The 22,841-nt window shown below is 46.9% G+C and overlaps 1 protein-coding gene across 2 annotated transcripts in view; it reads left to right on the forward strand.

Annotated features, from left to right (window-relative positions):
* The window catches only part of RAB31 (RAB31, member RAS oncogene family), a 150,905-nt gene that overhangs the window by 111,987 nt on the left and 16,077 nt on the right, over positions 1-22,841 (forward strand). For both annotated transcript variants that reach the window (XM_033178352.1, XM_033178351.1), the window contains exon 6: positions 22,040-22,149. In XM_033178352.1, the coding sequence (XP_033034243.1) occupies positions 22,040-22,149 (110 nt within the window). The remainder of the gene's footprint in view (positions 1-22,039; positions 22,150-22,841) is intronic.

Below are 22,841 nucleotides of genomic sequence, written 5' to 3' on the forward strand. Positions count from 1 at the left end.
TAAAGATGTTCATTCTCTTCAAATTGAGTTATAGGTTTAAATGAAGTTTCTGTCAAATCTTAGCAAGGTTTTTTGTAAACATAAATAAGCCTATTCTAAAATTTAATGGAAAATCGCAGACACTAAATAGCTAAAACAATACTGACAAAGAAGGATATAATGGAAAGAATCACTCTGTTCTATATGAAGGCTTACTATATAGCTACAGTAATCGAGACCGTATGGTATTGGCAGTGAGATGGATGCATAGATCAATGGAACAGAATAGAGAACCCAGAAATAAATCTACACAAATGTGCTCATTTGATTTTTTGACAAACATACAAAGATAGTTCAACAGAAGAAGCAATTCAACCGATGACCTTTTCAACAAATAGAGTAATCGGTCATCAATAGGCAAAACAAAAACAAACCTCAAACTTACATAAAATTAGTCTAAAATGAATCAGGCTTTAATATAAAATGTTAACCCCTAAAACTTTTAGAAAAACTTCTAAAAGAAAATAAATTGGCCGGGCGCGGTGGCTCAAGCCTGTAATCCCAGCACTTTGGGAGGCCGAGACGGGCGGATCACGAGGTCAGGAGATCGAGACCATCCTGGCTAACATGGTGAAACCCCGTCTCTACTAAAAATACAAAAAAACTAGCCGGGCGAGGTGGCGGGCGCCTGTAGTCCCAGCTACTCGGGAGGCTGAGGCAGGAGAATGGCGTGAACCCGGGAGGCGGAGCTTGCAGTGAGCCGAGATTGCGCCACTGCACTCCAGCCTGGGCGACAGAGCGAGACTCCGCCTCAAAAAAAAAAAAAAAAAAAAAAAAAAAAGAAAATAAATTTAAAGATCTGGGGTTAGGCAGAGTTCTTAGACTTAGTAAAAGCCCAATTCATATAAGGAAATACTGATAAATTGGACACCCTTAAAATTTAAAAACTTAAAAATATTTGCTCTGTGAAATATTGATGTGTGAAGAGGATGAAAGACAAGCTACAGACTAGGAGGAAATATTTGCAAACTATGTATCTATAAGGGACTAGTATGTAGACTGTATAAACTTATATGAAAAAAATTTTAAAATGGGCAAAAGACATAAACAGACATTCCACCTGAGAGAATGGAAGATGGCGAGGAAGGATGTAAAACGACGTTCAATATCATCATCACACCTATCAGAATGGCTAAAATAAAAATCAGCAACAACACCTAATGCTGGTGAGGATATGGAAAAACTGAGTCATCCATACATTGCTGGTGTGAATGCAAAATGGCACAGCCACTCTGGAAAACAGTTTGGCAGTTTCTTATAAAACTAAACATGCATTTACCATATGGCCTAGCAATCACATTCTCGGGCATTTATCCTGGAGAAATGAAAACTTATGTTCACACAAAACCTGCACATGAATATTCATAGACACGTTATTTGTAATAGTCCTAAACTGGGATCAGCCCAGATGTCCTTCAGCTACGAATGGCTAAACACACTGTGGTGCATCCATACCGTGGACTACTACTCAGCACTAAAAGGACGCAAACTGCTGGTACGCGCAGCTCGAATCATCTTCAGGGGAATCGTGCTGAGTGAATGCAGCCAGTCCCAAAGGTTTCACAGTGCATGGTTCCATTTATACAACATTTTAGAAATAGAGATAGATTACTGATTGCCAGGGGCTATGGTAAGGGGAAGTAGGGGTGGGGGACGGGGAGGAAAGTGGGCATGGATTTGAAAGAGCAACACAAGGGACCCTGTGGCGTCGGCGCTGCTTGGTGTCTCTGTAGTGGTGGACACAGGAACCTACACAGGTGATAAAACTGTATAGAGTTTAACTCACATACATAAGTGCATACAAGTAAAACTGGAGAAATCTGAATAAGATAGAAGGCAGCAATGACAATGTCCTCTTTGTGATATTATAGCATAGTTTTTCAAGATGTGACCATTTAGGGAAACTGGGCAAAGTGTATGAGGAATCGCTTGGTACTGTTTCTTACAACGACATGTAAATGAATCTATGGTTATCTCAGTGAAAAATCTGATTAACAAAAAGTTGATGTAGACAAAAATAATAAATATTAGAACAGTGAGGTGAGGGTATGTGTAATATATATGCATTATATATATTATATACATATGGCAAAAATTGCAAAGGGGAATGTATTTGACAAAAGTTTTATAAGCGCCCTGGGCCCAATGATTACATGAACCATCTCCAGCACACCTAAGGGACAAAAGATAAACAGGGTAACTGTATTAAGAACTCCCATTTAGGAAAGAGGGAAAGGGAAGCCTGCTGCCTGGGTCTCTGCCCAGAGTGTCTGTCCCCTGTAAGACAGGAAGAGTCGGTAAGTGATAGGGCCTGGGAACCTAGTGGGCACCAGCTTGTTGACACGTTTCTATGGCAGGGGAGTCGGTTCTTGGTCAGCAATCTGGCTGCTCCAGATTCTGCCTGCTGACACAATCTTTCTGGGGAGTTAGCCAAACCTCTACACCCCAGACCTGATTCAGAGCTTGACCTTCTTTTACTCTAATCCCAAAGTACTTGGCTCTCCTGTAATTCCCAGAAAACTGTGTTTGATTTTTCACTGGGGGTTGTAGCAGGACAGTATGTAGATGTGTGTGTGTGTGTAGATATGTGTGGGTGTAGATGTCTATGTATGTGTGTGTGTGAGAGTGTGTGTGCAGATGTATGTGTGTATGAGTGTGTGTGTAGATATGTACGTGTGTGTAGATATGTGTATGTAGATGTGTGTGTGTATGTAGATATGTGTGGGTGTAGATGTCTGTGTATGTGTGTGTGTGAGAGTGTGTGCAGATATATGTGTGTATGAGTGTGTGTAGATATGTGTGTATGTAGATGTGTGTGTGTAGATGTGTATGTGTGTGTACATGTATGTGTGTATGAGTGTGTGTGTACATGTGTGTATAGGTGTGTGTGTGTGTAGGGGGTGTGTGTGTGTTGGTGGAACTGGTCTCATCCAGCACACTTCGGTTGTGTAAGCTTGTCGATCCTTGGAAGGAGCTCGCTCTACCTGGCATATTTTGAGAATGTGCTGGTTGGAAGTGGACTTAGCCCTCCAACCTTGGCTCAGCCCACTTGAGGTGTTTGAGTGCAGAAGTACTTGGCAGAGATGGCTGTTCAGTGTGTTTCATCTTCTTGCATGTTCCAGAAGACAGTATAAAGGCCCGCCCCACTCCCAGAGTGGAAGGCGTTCAGAGGCATCTGGTCAGGTACACTCAGGATTTTTAGCTTGGATTTTTTTTCTAAGTTCCTGATCTTGGTGAGGGATTTTCCTATCTTGAACAACCCTAAATAAAATCTTCCTCTGCTCAAATTATTGTGAAACTGAAGTAATGTATGGTCCCTCTGAATTTGAGGCATGAAAGCAAAGTGGAATGTGAGAAGACTGTCCTGGACTTTCACAGAGTCGGTGCTCGGGGTGTAACCCCCCGTCCTTCCTGCTGCCCGTCTCCCTCCCGGTGAATGTTGTGGTCGCTGCTCCCAGGGGTGGAGAGTGTGCAGTTCCTGGTGGGGCAGGCCATTCTGTTCCCTCTGCCGTCTGCTGATGCTGCAGTTAGGCTTGCAAAGTTGGGGACATTTAAGGGACTGACAGAGTTGCAAGAAAATAGGAACCTCAAATGGATTGAATCCACAGGATCTGGGGTACCAGCTGACTTGCCTGGTCAAGATGGCAGGAGAACCTAGTCTGCATGCTGAGCTGGGGCTGGCAGCAAGTTTCTGAACAAGTAGCACATGGCATGGGGCTAATTCAAGGTCTCTGCTATTCTAGGAGGGCAGATTGGCCTAGGGTCTAAATAGAAAGAAAGCTTTGTCTCAGAAAGTCTGGGGAGCCTAACAGGAGACTGCATGGCCTTTTCCTGGGTCTGGCGGAAAAAGCAGGGCAATTGAGTCTTGCAAAGAGAAAAAAGAGAAATAGGTTGTAACCTTGCCTCAGTGGTTTTAAAACTTTCATGAATTTAAGAAACCATAGTGCACTTGTTCAAATTTCCAGTTCTAGGAACCAGGTCCAGAGATTCCGATTCAATAGGAAGAAGGAGGCGAGGATATGTGCATTTTAAAAAGTGATCCTAGGCCGGGCGCGGTGGCTCAAGCCTGTAATCCCAGCACTTTGGGAGGCCGAGACGGGCGGATCACGAGGTCAGGAGATCGAGACCATCCTGGCTAACACGGTGAAACCCCGTCTCTACTAAAAATACAAAAAACTAGCCGGGCGAGGTGGCGGGCGCCTGTAGTCCCAGCTACTCCGGAGGCTGAGGCAGGAGAATGGCGTAAACCCGGGAGGTGGAGCTTGCAGTGAGCTGAGATCCGGCCACTGCACTCCAGCCCGGGCGAAAGAGCAAGACTCCGTCTCAAAAAAAAAAAAAGTGATCCTTTTACAAGTGGTCCAAGGGTCATTCTTGGAAAAGCATTGCTTTCGGCAGTAGAAGTTGACGGTAGAGAAGAATGAGGAAGTCCCAGAATCTATCCGGGCATCTGCCCAGGTCTCCAACTGCAGGCTGCACTGTCTGGGCTTTTCTCTTGCCCTTCAGGCCTCCTGGAGAATGAAAACAATGACTCATCATCTTTCAGGATTCCAAAGTGGCACCCATTATCCTAAGCAAGTTAATCCAAGAACAGAAAATCACATGCTGCATGTTCTCCCTTACAAGGGGAAGTAAGCATTGGGTACTCATGGACATAAAGACGGGAACAGACACTGGGGGCTTCAGAGGCAGGAAGGAGTGGGGGGCGGTTACAAGACTTCCTCTTGTGCTCAGTACATGGGTGACAGAATCAATTGTACCCCAAACTTCAGTGTCACTCTGCATACCCGTGTAACAAACCTGCACGTGTACCCCCCTGAATCTAAAATGAAAGTTGAAATTATTGGCTGCGCAGGGTGGCTCACACCTGTAATCTCAACACGTTGGGAAGCTGAGGTGGGCAGCTCACCTGAAGTTGGGAGTTCAAGACCAGACTGGCCAACATGGCAAAGCCTCGTCTCTACAAAAAATACAAAACTTAGCTGGGTGTGATGGTGCGTGCCTGTAATCCCAGCTACTTAGGAGGCTGAGGCACAAGACTTGCTTGAACCCAGGAGGCAGAGGATGCAGTGAGCTGAGACCGCACCACTGCACTCCAGCCTGGGTGACAGAGTGAGACTGTCTCAAAATACAAACAAACAAACAAAAAAGTTGAAATTATTTAAAACACACACACACACAAAACACCAAACTGACACCATTGACCCTGCATCTTTAATCGCTTCCAAAGCATTTCCAGGGCCTCTCTGCCCCGACCCCTTCACACCCCACACTCATAATCACCAGGAGAAGAGATGTGATTGGGTGCAAATTAATATGAGTCTCCCCTGTTTAGCTTGGATATTTTTCTAGGTTCCTGATCTTGGTGAAAGATTTTCCTGTTTTGAACAACCGTAAACAAAATCTTCCTCTACTCAAAATTATTGTGAAACTGGAGTAATGTGTGGTCCCTATTCTGGATGGTTCCGCTCCCTTATATCCAGCCTGTGCTTGGTTGCCTTTGGCTTGGGTAAGGGGTTAAGGTCACCTGGCTTTGGGACCTCTGTGAGAGGACCTGCAGGTATTTCAGGAACCATCTGCTTTAGGGCCATGTGGCCAGGATCCTACGCGAAGGAGGGAAGGTCAGAGGAAGAAGTACATATCCTATCCCACCCTGGCCCTTAAGCAAGAATCACTCCCCCATATTTCCTCTGACAAGCACGGGCAGCCTTGACCTATAGCTGCCATAATAAGTCATTTCTTGGGAGAAGTTACTCCAACCCCATGCATTCTGCGTAGCAGGTTCTAGTTCTACATTTCTTCTGCTTGATCTTGTTTTCTTGATTTTGAATTCTTGGCTCTACATAAACCCCCTTTGACTCTTCCCACTTTGAAACTCTTTCAGGCTTTCCTGGCCATTTTTGGACATTGGCCTTCATTTCATGGCTTCTAATGGAACTGCTTTTCAGGCTCAGGGGTCTCCTGTTGGCATTTCCTTGGAATTCCACCTCTCACTGGTATATTTAGGGCCACGAATGAATCAGAAGGATGAGGGAGGGATGGGGAAGTGCTGATGGGAGAAAACCCCTCAGACCTAGTTTATTTTACAAGTGGTAGCAGTGGGAAGTTACCCAACAATAGTGACGATGGGGGCTGGGTTGGGAAGTGGGAGAACCTTCTTCTCAGGGGCGGTGGGAAGACCTTGAGATGGCTTTGCTGTCACTGGCTGCCTCTGCCCAAGATTCCTCCTACCCTCCCCATAAATACAACCCAGGAGGTGCTCAGGGGCAGTTCTTGTGCACTCTTGTCTCTTCTGAAGGATGGAATCATGGTCAAGGCTGGTCTCAAACTTCTGGCCTCAAGGGATCCTCTCACCTCGACCTCCTAAAGCTCTGGGATTATAGGCATGAACCACCATACCCAGTTCTTTTTTTCATTTTTTAAGAGACAGGGTCTTGCCATGTTGCCCAGGCCGGAGTGCAGTGGCTATTCACAGGCCTAATCCCACTACTGATCAACACTGAGGTTTCGACTTTCTCTGTTTCCTACCTGGGCCAGTTCACCCCTCCTTAGGCAACCTGATTGTCCGTCACCCCTGGGAGGTCACTATATTGCCATGAAATTTAGTGCAGACACCCGATTGACATAGTGCTCTATAGCCCAGAACTCTGGGGCTAAGTGATTCTACTGCCTCAGCCTCCCTAGTAGCTAGGACTACAGGTGCATGCCACCATGCCTTGCTGTGTTGTTTTTTAATCATCAGAAGTCCTTAATTTTTATGTAACATGATTTATCAATTTTTTTCTTTATGGTTTATTTTGAGGGCAAGAGCCTGATTTTAAGAAATCTTATTTTAAAAATATTTCCATACCTCCAAGATCAGGAAGTTATTGCCCTAACATTAACTTACTCCCCTAATATTAACTATCTTTCATAAGCTTTACAGTTTTGGTTTTCCTATCTGTCTTCAAATCCCTCAAAATGGATTTTGATATGTATGCTGCTTAATTTTTCCCATGTAGACACCCAGTTGTCTCAGCATCATTGGTTATACAGTCCACTGTTTTCCTACTGACCTGCAGTATTAGCTGTTATACGTCACGTGGCGTGTACACAGTGTTTCTCGGGCTGTCTCTGCTGTTCCACTGGCTGACTTAGCCATCCTTAAACCAACACTGCACTAACTTAATTATGATACCTTATCATCAGTCTTGATAAACAGTCTGGACTTACGCTCTGGGATCTTTAATCAATACTTGTGGGCCCCAGAAAAGATTTTCTGAGCACATAGGCGTGGGGGTGTGGACGTGTTACGGTCTGCTGGAGACTGGGCTGACGCTGTACTTTGGGTTACGATGCAGAACTATGTTATGTATTTCGTTGCTCAAATGGTTCCAGCTTTGGCCACTGGGGTTTCTTTCTCTTGGTTCCTCTGTCCCTTTGACATCTGCCTATCATTTTGGTTTTTGAGCACTTTCTTACTTTCTGGCACAACAAGCTGCTTCAGGTTTATCTTGTATATTTTTGGCTCCGGCCCTATAGTCAGCCTGACTCCTTTTCCCTAACTAGGACTCCACAGGAAACAGAGTCCCTTCTTCAAGGAGCTCAGCCTAGCAGTAGACAGCTGCTTTGTAGGCAGGACCAGGCTTCCCTGCAGCAGAAGGGAACTTGAAATCAGGGTAATGAGCTTCAGCAGGGACAGGCCACCATGCTGCCCTGAGAGGATCGTGTGTGGACCCAGGGCTGTGGCATGGCCCTGCTTTGACCCTATGCTGTATGGCTATGCTGTAGGGACAAGTGGAGCCTGGAGTGGCCTGAGCTGGGGACTGCCCTGAGGTCTTTCCACTCCCCAAGGCATTGCATAAGTCATGCCACTTTCTATCTGCACAGCAAAATCAGGGACACAGTTTTCTAGAACATGGGGTGCCTCCCCGCCCCGCAGCCCATGATGGTCTACCCTGGGTGGTGGGCCCTTGCCTGTCTTAGAGACAGAACGCTCTGCAGGATTCCAAGTGGTCAGTTGTGACCCACAGACCACTGGCAAGTGGAGGCAGACCTGTGGAGCCCTCGGGAGCCACGGAGGGCTGCTGCCTGCCACGAAATGCCTACTCAGCTGTTACTGGCCCCCTGTGGGTGGCGGTGCTAGTGATGTACAAAATCCTGGGACTACTGCCAGTGACTCTATGGATATGCTGAGTGATCTGGGCGTGCACTGCTATGGTGGCCTTTATGGTCAGGAGGTGACATGCGGTGACAAGAAAGGAAGAGCTGGCCCAAAGGGATTCAGCCCAGGGTGAGGTCCATGGAAAGGCCAGGGCCAAGATGCAGTCAGCACCCCAGGCCGATGGTGGCCTCATGTCACCCATGCCAGAGGCCAGTCCTCGATTGCTGCAAACCCTCGCTCGAGGGTTCAAAAGGAAATGAGCGGGTCTTCCCATCAGGGTCCAGATGAGCTTCTGAAAAAAAGCATGACAAAACACCTCCTGAACATGCTGGAATGACCGACGCAGAGTATGCCCCGCACGGCACAGAACAGAGATCTTCAGGGGTAAACCGTGGGCGATCTGAATGACAGCACAGACCGTCAGCAACCTGCAGAGCTGCCTGGCCAAGAAATTGCCAGACGGAGGCAACACTTGCAGGCAAAGGAGGAGAAGAAGGAAAGGCCGGAGCAGGCAGGGGCAGGAGTGGAACAGGCCGCAAATGTTGGAGTGAAGTGCAGACCTTCCTGGCCCACACTCCTCCGAGCATCTGCTCGAGGGCAGTAGGGACCACGTGGACGACAGGGACTTGGTGATGGTGGGGGACAGGGAAGCAGAACATGGCGGTCCCCCAGCATCCTGGCTAGAAGTCCCTCTGAAGAGTGGATGATGATGGTGACTTAGGTGTGTCTTTCGAATATCCTGAGGGGGAGACTGGAAAAGCAGACATGCAATCCTGGGAAGAAATCCAAAGGTGTAAAGAACTCACAGCGGAAGTCCAAATTCTGCCCAGCGGGCAGGCCTCTCTGCAGGGCGGGCACAATGGCACAGCTGGAGAGGGAGCTCCCAAAACTGCCGCTGAAGGTTCCTGCTGCCTACACTGCACCGAGAACCCATGATGGGGTCTCACGGGAGTCCACGGAGGAGGACGCCTACTGCCTGGACCTCGACCAGAGACTTGGAAAGGTGCACGAAAACGTGAACCGCGTGTGTCAGACTCGGCGACCACTACAAGAAGATGGCCCAAGACCTGGCCTGGGAACCGAAAAAAGACACTTCTGGTTTTCAGAGGGAGATCTTCTTCTGTGAGAAAATGGCCCAGGAAGACTGGATGGCCGCTGTGTCCACTGAGAGAGCGCTCCAGGCGCTCCGGGAAGAAAATGGCCACAGCAGGCAGAAGCCGGCTGATTTTGAGGCCAAGTTCCAGCCTCTCCGGGGTGGTGCTTTGGCTGCTGGAGTTCTGCCTGCAGCCCACAGGGGCCCAGAAGTGTCGGGGGGACCATGGGCTGACAGGGCCCCCAGAAGGGAGACGATCATGATGTGAGGGTTTGGGTCCAGAGTACCTGCTGGTTTGATTCTGTTTTCCCCGTAACCAGGTCCTGAACGCCCAGAGCTTTGGCAGAACATCAGCCAGTGCTGCTCCCTTTAAGGTACTTTTGATTGATCTCTTGTTAGTTTAGTTCATTAGTTGATGCTGAAGTTGCTTATTTTGATGTCTGATAGATGGCATTAGGAGTAAGGTACTATTTTTCAAATAAAGATTGTTTAATATAATTCTTGCAAATACACAATTTCCACATTTCTGGGCCCTCCATAAGTACGCAGGGCAAGTATTTCATTTTCATTTAGAAAAAGGGCGTCTCTTACCTCAACATCATTGTGTTTGTTATGGATAGGAAGACATAGGCCATATCTGATCTATGAGCCGTTATTAGAAAATAGCACAGTAAATTGGCTGGAATAAACTTTGGTTTTAAAACAGTGCCAAAAGAGTCATAAAGTTCTTTGTCTCTGACCCAGAATTCTTGGGTCTTCTGTCAGCATCCATTGACTATATCAGATGATTTTATTGACTTAAAAATAGGGCAAAGTCAATCCCTTCATGCTTTTTATGAGACAGACGGGATACTGATAGAGATATGACCATCTGGAATAGAGCCAAATAATGAGATTTAAGGGAAGTCCTTGAGATTCAGTGGTAGATGCATTGAACAAATTATATAGTCTTTTGTCCAACAAATGGTTCTCCACTATGCAGCCTTTTTTTTTTTTTTTTTGAGATGTAGTTTCACTCTTGTTGCCCAGGCTGGAGTACAATGGCGCATTCTTGGTTCACTGCAACCTGCGCCTCCCGAGTTAAAAAAATTCTCTTACCTCAACCTCCCTAGTAGCTAGGACTACAGGCGCATACCACCACAACTAGCTAATTTTTGTATTTTTAGTAGAGACAGGTTTTGCTGTGTTGGCTAGGCTGGTCTTGAACTCCTGACCTCAGGTGAGCCACTCACCTCAGCCTCCCAAAGTGCTGGGATTACAGGCTTGAGCCACTGCACCCAGTCCACTATGCAGCCTTTTAATAAGGGGGACAAACCTGAACAGCAGGTGGTCGGCTCAAAAACACCTTTCCTATAAGCATGTGGATCTCCTCACTAATTCAGCCGTCAGTCGTATTGTGGCAATTAGCAATAAATTTCTTCTGGGGTTGAAGAGGAAGGTTCCACCAACTTCAGACAATATTTACAGAGACATAAACAAAGAAGTCATAAAGAATATTCAAAGTTCACAAAAAGGAATGAACTTGAGTTCTTATTGATGCCTCTAACTCTAACCCAGAAACACAGGCCCTGTTCTAACCTTCTTTGGCAGTGGGGGAAGCATGTTAAAAGCCATCAACTTCTGAATGATTAAACAGAGTGGTAAGCTTCTGTTCCTGGGGATTTTCTTCAAAGACAGAGTAATCTCTTTTGCCTTCACTTCACATACTGCCCAGAAGTTTCAGCATTTCATAATGTAACTTCTATTAATATTAAGAACTACAACTATCTCAGTGATTACTTTCAAATGGCACAATTTTTACTTATAGTTGATCTGTCTCCTGTTTACTTAGGAAGTGGGTTGTAAACAAGTTAATTATCATCACTGCCAACCCTAACTGAGTGCCTACTGTGTGCATGTGTGTAGTTTATGTCAATCCTCCCGTCCTTTTCCTATCTTATCAGTCAGGAGACCGAGACACGGGTGAGTCGAGGAGTTGATCCCAGGTCCTGTAGCTAAGATGGTGTAGAGTCCAGCTTCTGACCTAAGTGGTTGGTCTCAGGGCCTGTGTTCTTGACCGTCACGGTGTCTTGCATCTGCTAAGAAGTACAGACAGGACCCATGACAGAGAGTAACTTGCAAACTGCCCCGAGAGAAAACGGCAGCTGATGTGATCCTGCTCAGAGGATTTGGAACCCACAACTCTTTCCAGTGGCTCTTTCTCTGGCCTCTTCAGGACTAGGCTGAATTTCTGTCAGGAGAAGGGGATTAAGAAGCAAAGGAATGGCCAAGTCCCCTAGAGAATCTGTTTTCTGCCCAGTCCCTGTTGGATTCCAAGTTCTGGTATGTTTTCCATGAGAAACAACCCATTTAAACCTGTGGCGAGAAGCTGCCACTGCTCGTTTGAACTTGACACTGGGAGTTTAGCCCCAGGTGAACAGCAGTGAAGGATGTGTGTTATTAAATAGGTGAGGCCCGTTGGGAGCAGAAAGCCTTCCCAGGTACATGGTTGTCAAGTGCTTTAGCTGTAAGTGCTTAGATCATTGCAATGTGTTATTGTCTCATTAGATATTTGCTGTGAAGGGAGTAGTTAATCTTTGTTTTTTTCAAAGAAGTTTGTTTTCAGTTTTTTCCATCTCACAGGTAAAAATCCAAGTGTCTGTAAGAACTAGCATTTTAAACAGATTTTGCTGCTTTAATTATTGTTAAAATGGTTGCCTCATCTGTGTGTTACATAGACATCTTGGGTATTTAGAGAAAATATGAGCTAGGGGGAGCATAACAAACTCTGATTATTCATTTCAGTGGGTGCTTGCAGGAACGGGGCCTGCTGTGAGAATGCGTCAGCGCACACACAGCCCTGCAGCCCTCCTCTGCTTGATTTTGATGAAATGTTGTGAATGATTTCCCTTGCTTTTGGCTGCAATATCTTAAACATGTGGGATGGTTTTGACAGAAAATAATTCCACCACACAGTTAACAGCGTCTCCCGCTCACTGCTGCTGTGCTGCTCATGGCCGGCTTCTTTGGTCTTTTATGCTTGACCTTGGAAGGGGGCTGTGGCTAGGGGACAGAGTAAAAATATAATGCAAAAAAAAATTTAATGAGATTTTAAATGTTACATTGCAGAAGTTTGGCAGAATATAATATGCTTAGTTTTTTCTCTTACAGAATTTTAAAACTATAATATGCATGCTAGAACATGTATGAACCACCAGAGAATTTGTTTTAGGAAGCGCTCATGAGTCCACTCTTCTTTTTATTTTTATATTTTTTTTACTGTAAAATGGTGCCTGAGCAGTATATATTTTATTGTGCCGTAGGTATAGTTATCTTGATACAGATCTCCAAACTACTGGCTTCATAGTGTCAGATTATGAATTGGATAGAGTGAAAAAATATCAGACTTGACTTTTTATAGTCCCCCCTGCAAGAATTCTTCTCCATCGTTAGATGGCTTGAGAGCTGTTGGGAAGCTTGCTACAGTGTAGATTTCTGGGGCTTGCCCAGTAGACATTCCGATTCTGTAGGTCTGGGGAGATTTAGCGTATGAGAAACAGAGTGGAACACAGGGGCAGAGTCAGTGTGTGAGGAACGGGGTGAGACACACGGGGAGAGTCAGTGTGTGAGGAACGGGGTGAGACACACGGGGAGAGTCAGTGTGTGAGGAACGGGGTGAAACATGGGAAGAGTCAGTGTGTGAGGAACGGGGTGAAACATGGGGCGAGCCAGTGTGTGAGGAACGGGGTGAGACACACGGGGAGAGTCAGTGTGTGAGGAACGGGGTGAAACATGGGAAGAGTCAGTGTGTGAGGAACGGGGTGAAACATGGGAAGAGTCAGTGTGTGAGGAACGGGGTGAGACACACGGGGAGAGTCAGTGTGTGAGGAACGGGGTGAACATGGGAAGAGTCAGTGTGTGAGGAACGGGGTGAAACATGGGAAGAGTCAGTGTGTGAGGAACGGGGTGAGACACACGGGGAGAGTCAGTGTGTGAGGAACGGGGTGAAACATGGGGAGAGACAGTGTGTGAGGAGGAACGGGGTAAAACACGGGGAGATTCAGTGTGTGAGGAACCGGGTGAAACACATGGGGAGAGTCAGTGTGTGAGGAATGGGGTGAAACACATCAGGAGAGTCAGTGTGAAGAATAGGGTGAAACACGGGGAGAGTCAGTGTGTGAGGAACGGGGTGAGACACACGGGGAGAGTCAGTGTGTGAGGAACGGGGTGAGACACACGGGGAGAGTCAGTGTGTGAGGAACGGGGTGAGACACACGGGGAGAGTCAGTGTGTGAGGAACGGGGTGAGACACACGGGGAGAGTCAGTGTGTGAGGAACGGGGTGAGACACACGGGGAGAGTCAGTGTGTGAGGAACGGGGTGAAACATGGGGAGATTCCGTGTGTGAGGAATGGGGTGAAACACATGGGGATAGTCAGTGTGTGAGGAATGGATGAAACACACGGGCGAGCCAGTGTGTGAGGAAGGGAGTGAAACACACGGGAAAGTCAGTGTGTGAGGAATGGGGTGAAACAGATAGGGACAGTCAGTGTGAAGAATGGGGTGAGACACGGAGAGAGTCAGTGTGAGGAACAGGATGAAACAACGGGAAGAGTCAGTGTGTGAAGAACAGGGTAAAACACAGGGCGAGAGTCAGTGTGAAGAATGGGGTGAAACATGGGGAGAGTCAGTGTGGGGAACGGGGTGAGACACGGGGACAGTCAGTGTGAGGAACAGGGTGAGAGACGGGGAGAGTCAGTGTGAGGAACAGGGTGAAACACAGAGGGAGATTTAGTATGTGACAAACGGGGCAAAAAAAAGTCAGTTTGAGGAACAGGGTGAAATACATTGGAAGATTTAGTGTATGTAAAGATACTTGAAATCTGTGCAAAAAAGAGATAATTCAGTAAATGGTGGAATTAATAAGAGAAGGAAAAATAAGAGAAGAGAAATTCAAAATGGAACAAGGATTTAAATGTAAAACAGTGAAATCATGAGACTTACAGAAAATGAATAAATTTTTAAATAATCTTCAAAATGGAATTAATTATTTAATCATGATACAAAACTCATAAGCCATGGCTGAAAATGATGAATAAGCCTGACTATATGAAAACTTCTGAGTGGCATAAATGCCATAAACAGGAATCAAATACAAATAGCAGGTTGAAAAAAATTCGGAAAATGTATTACAAGGGGCTAAGTTCCATAATATGCAAAGAGCAATTACAAATAAATAAGAGGAAAAAACCCTCAAATAATCCAAAACCAACCTGGGCAGAGAACATGTACAAGAATGTCATGGAACAAGAAACATTCATGGCTTCTAAAAAGTTATTCACCATCCTTGAATAAAAGTTTCTCAGAATTAGTGTCAGATTTTTTTCATTGAGAAAGAACTTCAAAGTACGATGCCGTTTTACTCTTGGGGTGACTTATGAACATTAATATACTTGTCAAGTTGGCTGATCTGGCCTGTGCTCCCCTCATGCTTCTATGGAATGTTGATAATTGGACCGGGAGCTCTCCTGGGCATAAAATGATGGGGTTGAGTAGGATAACGCTACGAAGGGCCTTTACTTGTTTCTTCTACTTGCATCATTTCCTCAGTCTTTTTGGCATTCTGGAAGAAAATAGTGCCATGCAGTCATCCTCGCTGAGACGGCTTTGCAAAGATTCATTTAAGAAGCATTAATATAACACTTATGCTGTGCCCTGCATTATTCTGAGCACTTTATAATATCAACCTCCTTTTCCCTTACGTGAACACTGAACATTGCTATAAAATGTCCATCCAGCCTGGTGGAATGCATGGACGACATAGACCTGAGGGAGGTGAGCACTGAAGGGTGCTGACTGGTGGAGACGATCGCTTTCTTTCTGTGAGTAGTACACTTGGGCTGCCTGTCTGTATTTACCCTCTCATGTGAGGTGCTCATCTGGGCCACCTGGGAACGACTCTGAGCCAAAACCCATGGCCAGGACACCTGAGTATACTCAGGCAGACGGAAGTGGAGGTGGAGCTCATCTCTCTCCAAAGGAACCTACCCAGTAAACCTCCATAGGGAAAAGCATTCTTCTACCCTCAGCCTATGGATTTGATTCCCTTCCCTCACAGGCAGGGCTTCAGGATTTCTTCTGGTGTACCTGTCTTCCTTTCCCCAGCCATCAGTGGAGGAGGACCACAGAGAATTTAACCAGCCCTGAAATTAGATCAAGGCAGCTGCCATGTTGCCAGGTTACTTCCACAAACAACCAAACAAGGACCCCTATTGGGTAGCACAGGCCTGTTGGAAATGCTGGAGCCCACACGAATGCTGTTTCCTGATCCCCCTCCCCTGCTGAGAAGCCTCTGAGTGCCAGGGACCAGCTCAGGGCTCTTCCTGTGTCCAAGAGACATGACAGGCCACTGCCTGGACCTCACTGAAATACAGGCTGGTTAACATCAGAGCCTGGGACTCGGAGGAGACTCCCTTTCCTATTGTTTTCACTGTCGAAGCCTCCCTCCCAGCCACTTGGAAGGCTGGGGGAGCCTCTAGTCCCGAGTCTTTTCCAGTTGACTGTCTCAGCACTCACCACCCTTCCCACTAAGTCCGCAGATCCCTCCACCACCCACTCCTCCTTTCTGCTGAAGGCGACTTGGGGTGATTTTTGTCATCTAGTCATTCAGCAGATGCTTACTGATTGCCTCCCAAGAGCCAGGTACTGTGAGGACCCCTGGACATGAAAACAAAAGCCATCGTCCTGGTTCGAAGACATCCACAGCCTGTGTAGACAGAGAGGCAGCTTCACAAGGAGATGGTATGACGACAGGGGTATGACAGGAAGACGGGAAGAGCATCTAGCCTGGCAGAGGGGCTGCCAGGCTGAGCTCTCCAGGAGGCCGTGTGAGATGTTGCCACATGTACAGGGAGGAGCGGGTGCAAGAACTTGAAGTTCCACTGCCAGCAGCCAATTTAAAATGGCTGTGGCTTCGGGGGTGAACGGGGGAAGAGTAAGACAGGAAGCCTCGTCCTGCTAAGGTGTTGGTTTGATTCTCCCGCAATCAGAAGATGTTGGAGAATCCTATTCATAGGAATACTTGCTGGATTTGCAGTTTGAAGAGGCCCCACCATGGACACATGGATTGCAGGAGGCTAGAGGGCCAGGAAAGGCAACCGTGGGAGTCCCTGTGAGAAGCGAAGAGGGGGTGACTGCAGCAGAGGCAGCGGCTTGGCAGTGAGGCTGGAGGGAGGATAAGCAGGCTTTATCACAGAGCATTGAGGGGTTCTCGAGGGGAGGCCATGTGGGGGAACTTGGTGGTTTCTGGCTTGGGAAGCACCAGGTTTGCGAGAAGTGGCAGATTCGTGGGTGAGAGGTGGTTGGTTGGGCTTTGACAAGTTGCATTTGTGAAGTCCATTTGCCATGAGCAGCACTTAGCTAGTTCAAGGAGGAGATGTGTCCAGACGTGGAAGAGAAAGGGTGGAGTCTGTGGCCCCCGAGCCTGTAACCACAGAGCATGAATGTCAGGTCCCTAAGATGCTCTGCAGGACGGTGTCCACCATGGGAGGCAGTCACCCATCCTTCATCCTGACTCGGTGCTTTCATCCCCATCACCTGAACTTGATTGGTCTCCTTTGTGGTCCGGCAGCCGTTCCTGTGGTCTCCAGCTTTCCCACTTCTCCAGCCCTCCCCATCCGCAGTGGCTCAGGGGGGACTCCAGCTGGGCTCTGAATTCCACCCTCCACCCTGACCACTCAGCCTGCCCGGAGCTGGCCGCCGCTGCTGCTTTGGGATGGGGTGGGCTTCAGATAGTCAGGGAGGAAACCCTGAGTAATGCTGGCATGGATGGGCCACGCAGCCTGTGATCAGCTCCGGGAACATCTGTGAAGGAGCAGCCGGGGGACGGGGCTGGCCTGGGGGAATCTGCACCCACACTTCCCGCCGTCACGGTAATTCTCAGTGATTTCTGCATGTAGGTTGGTCTAGAAAGTCTAAAAATAGTCTTCACCGTCAAAACTAACTCTGCTTGTTTATACCTTGGCTTGGGTTCACTTGTTTCAGTTTACCTGTTTCAGCACCTAGCACAATGCCCAGCATATAGTAGGCACTATACACTTGTTGAAAAAAGAATGAACAAAAGTGACTGGATGCCGTACCCTCCCATCATCGTAATGACGGGAGGCCTGTGGTGGCACCTGTCTGCCTCATGGGCCTGTGCAGTGGCCTCTCCTGAAGTGCACCTGGAATTCTCAAATGTTCCTGGTTTTACATGTTTGCAAGGCCTTCTGGGAAGTGAATTCTCACCTTCGCAAAACTCTCCTCGCAGCTTGTAGGCACACGATTTGTTCCGACAGCAATTTATCTGACACTAACTGGATGTCCTACCATTCAGTTCAATTCAGACTCTGACTACCTGGAGTCAGCGTAGACCCTGCTGGTTAAGAGCTCTATCCTGCAAGACTGCCTCCCATTTCAGACCAGAGCTGCAAGTTTCCAATATCCCCAGGTTACCTGCATTTCTGTGTAACAGACTACAAATATGGGGTCTCCTATGACCTCCCCTCAAACTCAGTACTTCACTAGAATGGACTCACAGAACTCAGGAAAGCACCGTACTGTCAAAGGAAGGAATTACAATAAATTTATTTTTAAATATTCTTTAGAGACAGTATCTCGTTCTGTCACCCAGGCTAGAGTGCAGTGGTACAGTCATAGTTCACTGCAGCCCCACACTTGCCAGGCTCAAGCAATCTTCCAGTAGCTCCTGAGTAGCTGAGTCCGCAAGCACACACCATCACACCTGGCTAATTTTTCCTTTTTTTGTGGAGATGGGGCCTTGCTATGCTGCTGAGGCTGGTCATGAACTCCTGATCTGGAGCGATGCTCCTGCCTTGACCTCCCAAAGTACTGGGATTACAGACATGAGCCACTGTGCATGGCCCAAATTTAGTTTGAAGATCTCAATTGGCTTTATTCATGGTTCTAGAATTGACAACGAATCCTTCCATAAAATAGAGTAAGTGTTCCCATGAGCTGAGCAGAGGGGATTGGCTTTATAGACAGAGAAGAGCTGAAGAAAGCAGGAGCAAGGAACAGGAACCTGCTAATCATTTCAAAGATACTTTTCTTGGGGGACAGGCAGAGAGAAGGACAGGGAAACAGAACAGTAGAAAAATATCAGATTAGTTAACATTTTATGTAAGGATTAAAGCCAAGGGAACTTCATTCCATGGCTACTGAAGATTTCAGCTGGCCTATTTGGGAAATTGGCTGTTACCTCTTGTGACTTCTCAGAAGGTCAGATAACCACTTAGTTTGGGTTTGGTGAAGGGGAACTTAAGCATGAGTGACTGTGTTTATTTTTAGTCTGGTCTCTTGGGGCCTAATGCAGGAGCTTAGTCCCAAGCAAAGGCCTCCTATAATATCAATTTGACATACAGTTCTGTTGTTACGGACACAGCACAGGAGTAGCTAAATGGAAGAGACAGCGAGGGCAAAGGGTGAGAGTGGGACAAGGAGCTTCCAGCCTCTCTGGGGTACCACTCCCAGCACACCAGTGTGCTCAGCAGCCCAGACCCTCTCAAGCATTGTGTTCAATAGTCGTATTGAGGCTTCATTACTTAGTCATGATTGATTAAATCTCCAGCCCGAGAGGCTGGGGGTGGGGCTGAAAGGTTCAACCGTCTAACCATGTGGTTGATTCCTCCAGCAACCAGGCTCATCCTGAAGAGGTCACGGGATGGTCTAGGGCCATACCCTGTCAAACTCAGGCATGGTTGAAGGGGCTCTTCAAGAATACCAGAAGACACTCCTGTCATGCAGGAAACTTCGAGGGTCTGGGGAGAACTGTGCCAGGAACCAGGGCAAAGACTGAGTCTGTATTTTTTATTATGCCACAGTAATGGGAACCTATTTTGACAGACTCAAGAGTGGTTGGTCCTTCTAATCTTAGTTCACATTAGAGGGACTTTCACTGGCCGGATTCTTCCTGTAAGCGCCTGTTCTTTAGGAGGACAGAGTGGGCTTCTGCCCTGCTCCACCCCAACTCCAGTGCATATGACAGTCTGAAACATTTTGAGCCCCACATGTGTCTGTCAAGATGGAAATAACAGCCTCTGGCATGTGGTGCCGGTGGGTGCTTGTGCCATTGGGGCCCAGTGGGAGTGAGGTGGACAGAGTCACGGGGTTGAGTTAAGCCCTGTCTCACCTCACATTAGGCATGTCACTTCTGCAGTCCGAAGATTTAATGAGACCCACCTGTAGCCATGGAAGGAGTCTGAGGGTATGCTTTTCTTATCTTCCTGCCTCCAGATCTGTGTTTTAAACTGTGAAGGAATGAGCCTCTTGGCCATGGTCATCCTCAGGATGGAGATGTTGGGCTGTGGCACATGATATCTGTTCTCTTATAAGCCTGGTGAACCTGTGCCGCTCCTCCTTGTCCTGCAGTTGGCTTGATTAGAGGGGTTGAGGAAGCACTTCACCTGTGAATGTGATTTCCTCTCACCTGCGGGCCCAGAGACATCCTTGCTTGCCAGGTACTCCTCACCCCACCCCCAGCAGGGTAGCAGGTGACATCTCCTCCTGCACCCTGTTGTGGGCAGAGATGAGCCCCACCTTTACCTATGCTTTGATAAAGACTTCGGGAACAGGCTGGGCGCGGTGGCGCACACCTGTAATCCCAGCACTTTGGGAGGCTGAGGCAGGTGGATTACTTGAGGCCAAGAGTTCAAGACCAGACTGGGCAACGTGGTGAAACCTCTTCACCAAAAAATACAAAAATTAGCCAAGCATGGTGGCACACACCTATAATCCTAGCTACTCGGGAGACTGAGGCACGAGAATTGCTTGAACCCGGGAGGCAGAGGTTGCAGTGAGCCGAGATCGTGCCACTGCACTCCAGCCTGGGCCACAGAGCAAGACACTGTCTTTGAAAAGCCAACAAACAAAAAAAGACTTCAGGAGGAAGTAAAAAACACATATCATGCCAAACTGCACAGAGAAAAGCACTTTTCTGGAATCTTTCAAATATAAATGTTCTGCTGCCAGAAAAACTCAAGCGTAATCCCTGTGACAGGCATGGGTCTTGTCTGTTACAAACGAGAGAGTGAATGTCGGGGTATACTTTTCCCTGCAGTTTGGAAGCACAGGTACCCACTGACGTGGCTCCAGGGACATATTTCCTTTGGCTAAGAGGCTGGGGCCATCGTCTTTAACATGATAGACCCTAGTTAGGTGCTCTTCCAGCTAGGACTAAAGGGTCTTCCCGCATGTGATTTGAGTCCCATAGGAATTTGAATGCCAGAGTAGAATTTCCTTGGTAACCTTAAACCTCTTGAAGCCATTTACAGGCTCTGAGGTGGGTGGAGGAAGGGGCGGGGAGGTAGGCGCTGTCCCGTCACTCCCTGTCCCTGTTTTGATTTTGTGTCTGCCTTCTTCTCTTTTCCAATAGCAATTCTTCTGGTTGAGGATTGTTACCTCTTGCCTGCAATATTAGAGGAGCTTCCAGATTCTTCTCCTCACCTCCATCCATTCTGTGCACCATTTTTTCCTAGACTGTGGAGCTGACCCTGTCACTTCCTGTCCTTCAGTGGCCTCTGGGTGTAGACAGACGTGGTGTGCCTCCCTCTCTCAGCTCCAACCACTCTGACATTCTCTCCATTCAGGCCCATGTCATTCATTTGCAAATCCACCATAACACCCCCAGCAGTGCTGGGTGCAGAATCAACTTTTAGTAATCTTCAGGAATGTGTGCACTCTCCTGTCTCTAGGCCTCTGCTCAGGCTGCCCATCCCAAATTCTTACCTGCGTTTGCCTAGCCTTCATGGCCGCACTTAAGGTGACCACCTCTGGGCGTCTTTCTGGGGTTCACTGAACAGAACACATCACTTTCTCCCCCTCTACTCCTGAAGCACTTTATGTCGTAGTGTTGTGGATTAGAGTGAATGAACCCTGTTTGTCCATGCTCTAAAGCACAGGTGCCAGAAGGCAGGACCTGTGGTTTCCCTGGCCCCTGGGAGAGGGACTGGCATGCAGCAGCTGCTGCAGAATAGGAACTGCGTCTTTTTTATCTTTGAATCCACCACAGCATTTTCACATTGCAAAGAGGTCAATAGATTTTTTTAGGCTAGTATGGCCGTGGACCCCATCCAAGTACTAGCCAGACCTGACCCTGCCTAGCTTCCAAGATCAGACGAAATCAGGTGTGTTCAGGGTGAGATTTTTTTAAAAATTGTTCATTTAAATAGAGTTCATGCCCTAAAACCTTTGTGAGAACATCCTTTTACAGATGAAAGTCCAGATATGCCATCCTGTATTGTAGCCATGGTGGGTATAACCATGCTTTATTTCCAGACTGTCACAGCACATTGCATATTTTCTCTGATTTTTGAAAGATAATATGTAAAAAGTTTCACAAAAGCATGTGTGCACAAACATACTAACAGTGGTGTTGGTGTTTTTTAATATTGAGTCACATAATGGGGAAAAGGTTGAAATGAGCCGTAGCTCTGAAAGTTGATATGTGTACTGCCATATTCATCATGGTTTTCCCTGCAGTTCTGGCATTCTTCTGTGGGAGCAGGAACACTATTTTATATGTGCATATCTTCTCTTCTTGGATACCAGAGACTGGGTTTTAAACTTTAAAAAGTCTCACTCATACTAGGCATCCATTCTTGCTGAGTGATTGAGTTATTCTTCTACAAGAAGATAAAGGAGCTGTTGGCACACAAGCTGTTTGGTCTTTTGAGTGATTTGTATTTTACAAACGAGCATTCATTTCCTGTCTGTCTTTGACCTCTGTTCCAGGGAGGTTCCCCTGAAGGATGCCAAGGAATACGCTGAATCCATAGGTGCCATCGTGGTTGAGACAAGTGCAAAAAATGCTATTAATGTTGAAGAGCTCTTTCAAGGAATCAGTAAGTACCTGAAATTGGTTTTTCAGTCCAGTTGCATTTCGATGCTTCTGGGAGTCAAAGGATAACATTTGAGAGCTCTGAAGTAGGACATTTCCTCTGTGTGAATTTATCGGATGCCATGGATACAAAATCGACAGCTGTGCAGTTGTTAGCACCCACTTCTCTTATCCTCTCGATTCTAGATTTCCATGATTCTGTACTTGAAGCTGTTCAGAGTTCTGTAAATTAAAATGAAGTAATCCTGTTGCAAAAATAATATTTATTTTAATTGAAAATTATACATTCTATAGCATTTTATGTTAGTATATTGAGTGAAGGAGAGATAAAATAGACAAGGTATAGAAATCAAAGTCACCCGTTAGATGGGATGACTCTAGGCAAACTGAGGGAACGTTCCAGTAATTTTTTTTTTGCCTGATAAACTCCTACAAAAAGTAATGTCTCCATTGTATGTGACCCGAAATTGGGAATTGGGTGCAGGGTTGGTGTGTACAGGTACCCCTTGTGTCTGGTGAGCTAATTAGGGAGGGTGATAGCCTCCTTCCTGGTCCCAGTGCTGGGTCCTGTGACGCTCATGGTATGCCAGCTCCCGGGAAATCACCTTATCAGCCAGAGCTGGTTCCCAGTTAATGGCCCTGCCAGCATATCTATCTGCAGCTGCGAGGCTTCCAGCTCAACAGATTTAACCTTCA

The sequence above is a fragment of the Trachypithecus francoisi genome, unplaced genomic scaffold, assembly GCF_009764315.1.
Source record: "Trachypithecus francoisi isolate TF-2019V2 unplaced genomic scaffold, Tfra_2.0 Lachesis_group19, whole genome shotgun sequence".
Taxonomy (NCBI): domain Eukaryota; kingdom Metazoa; phylum Chordata; class Mammalia; order Primates; family Cercopithecidae; genus Trachypithecus; species Trachypithecus francoisi.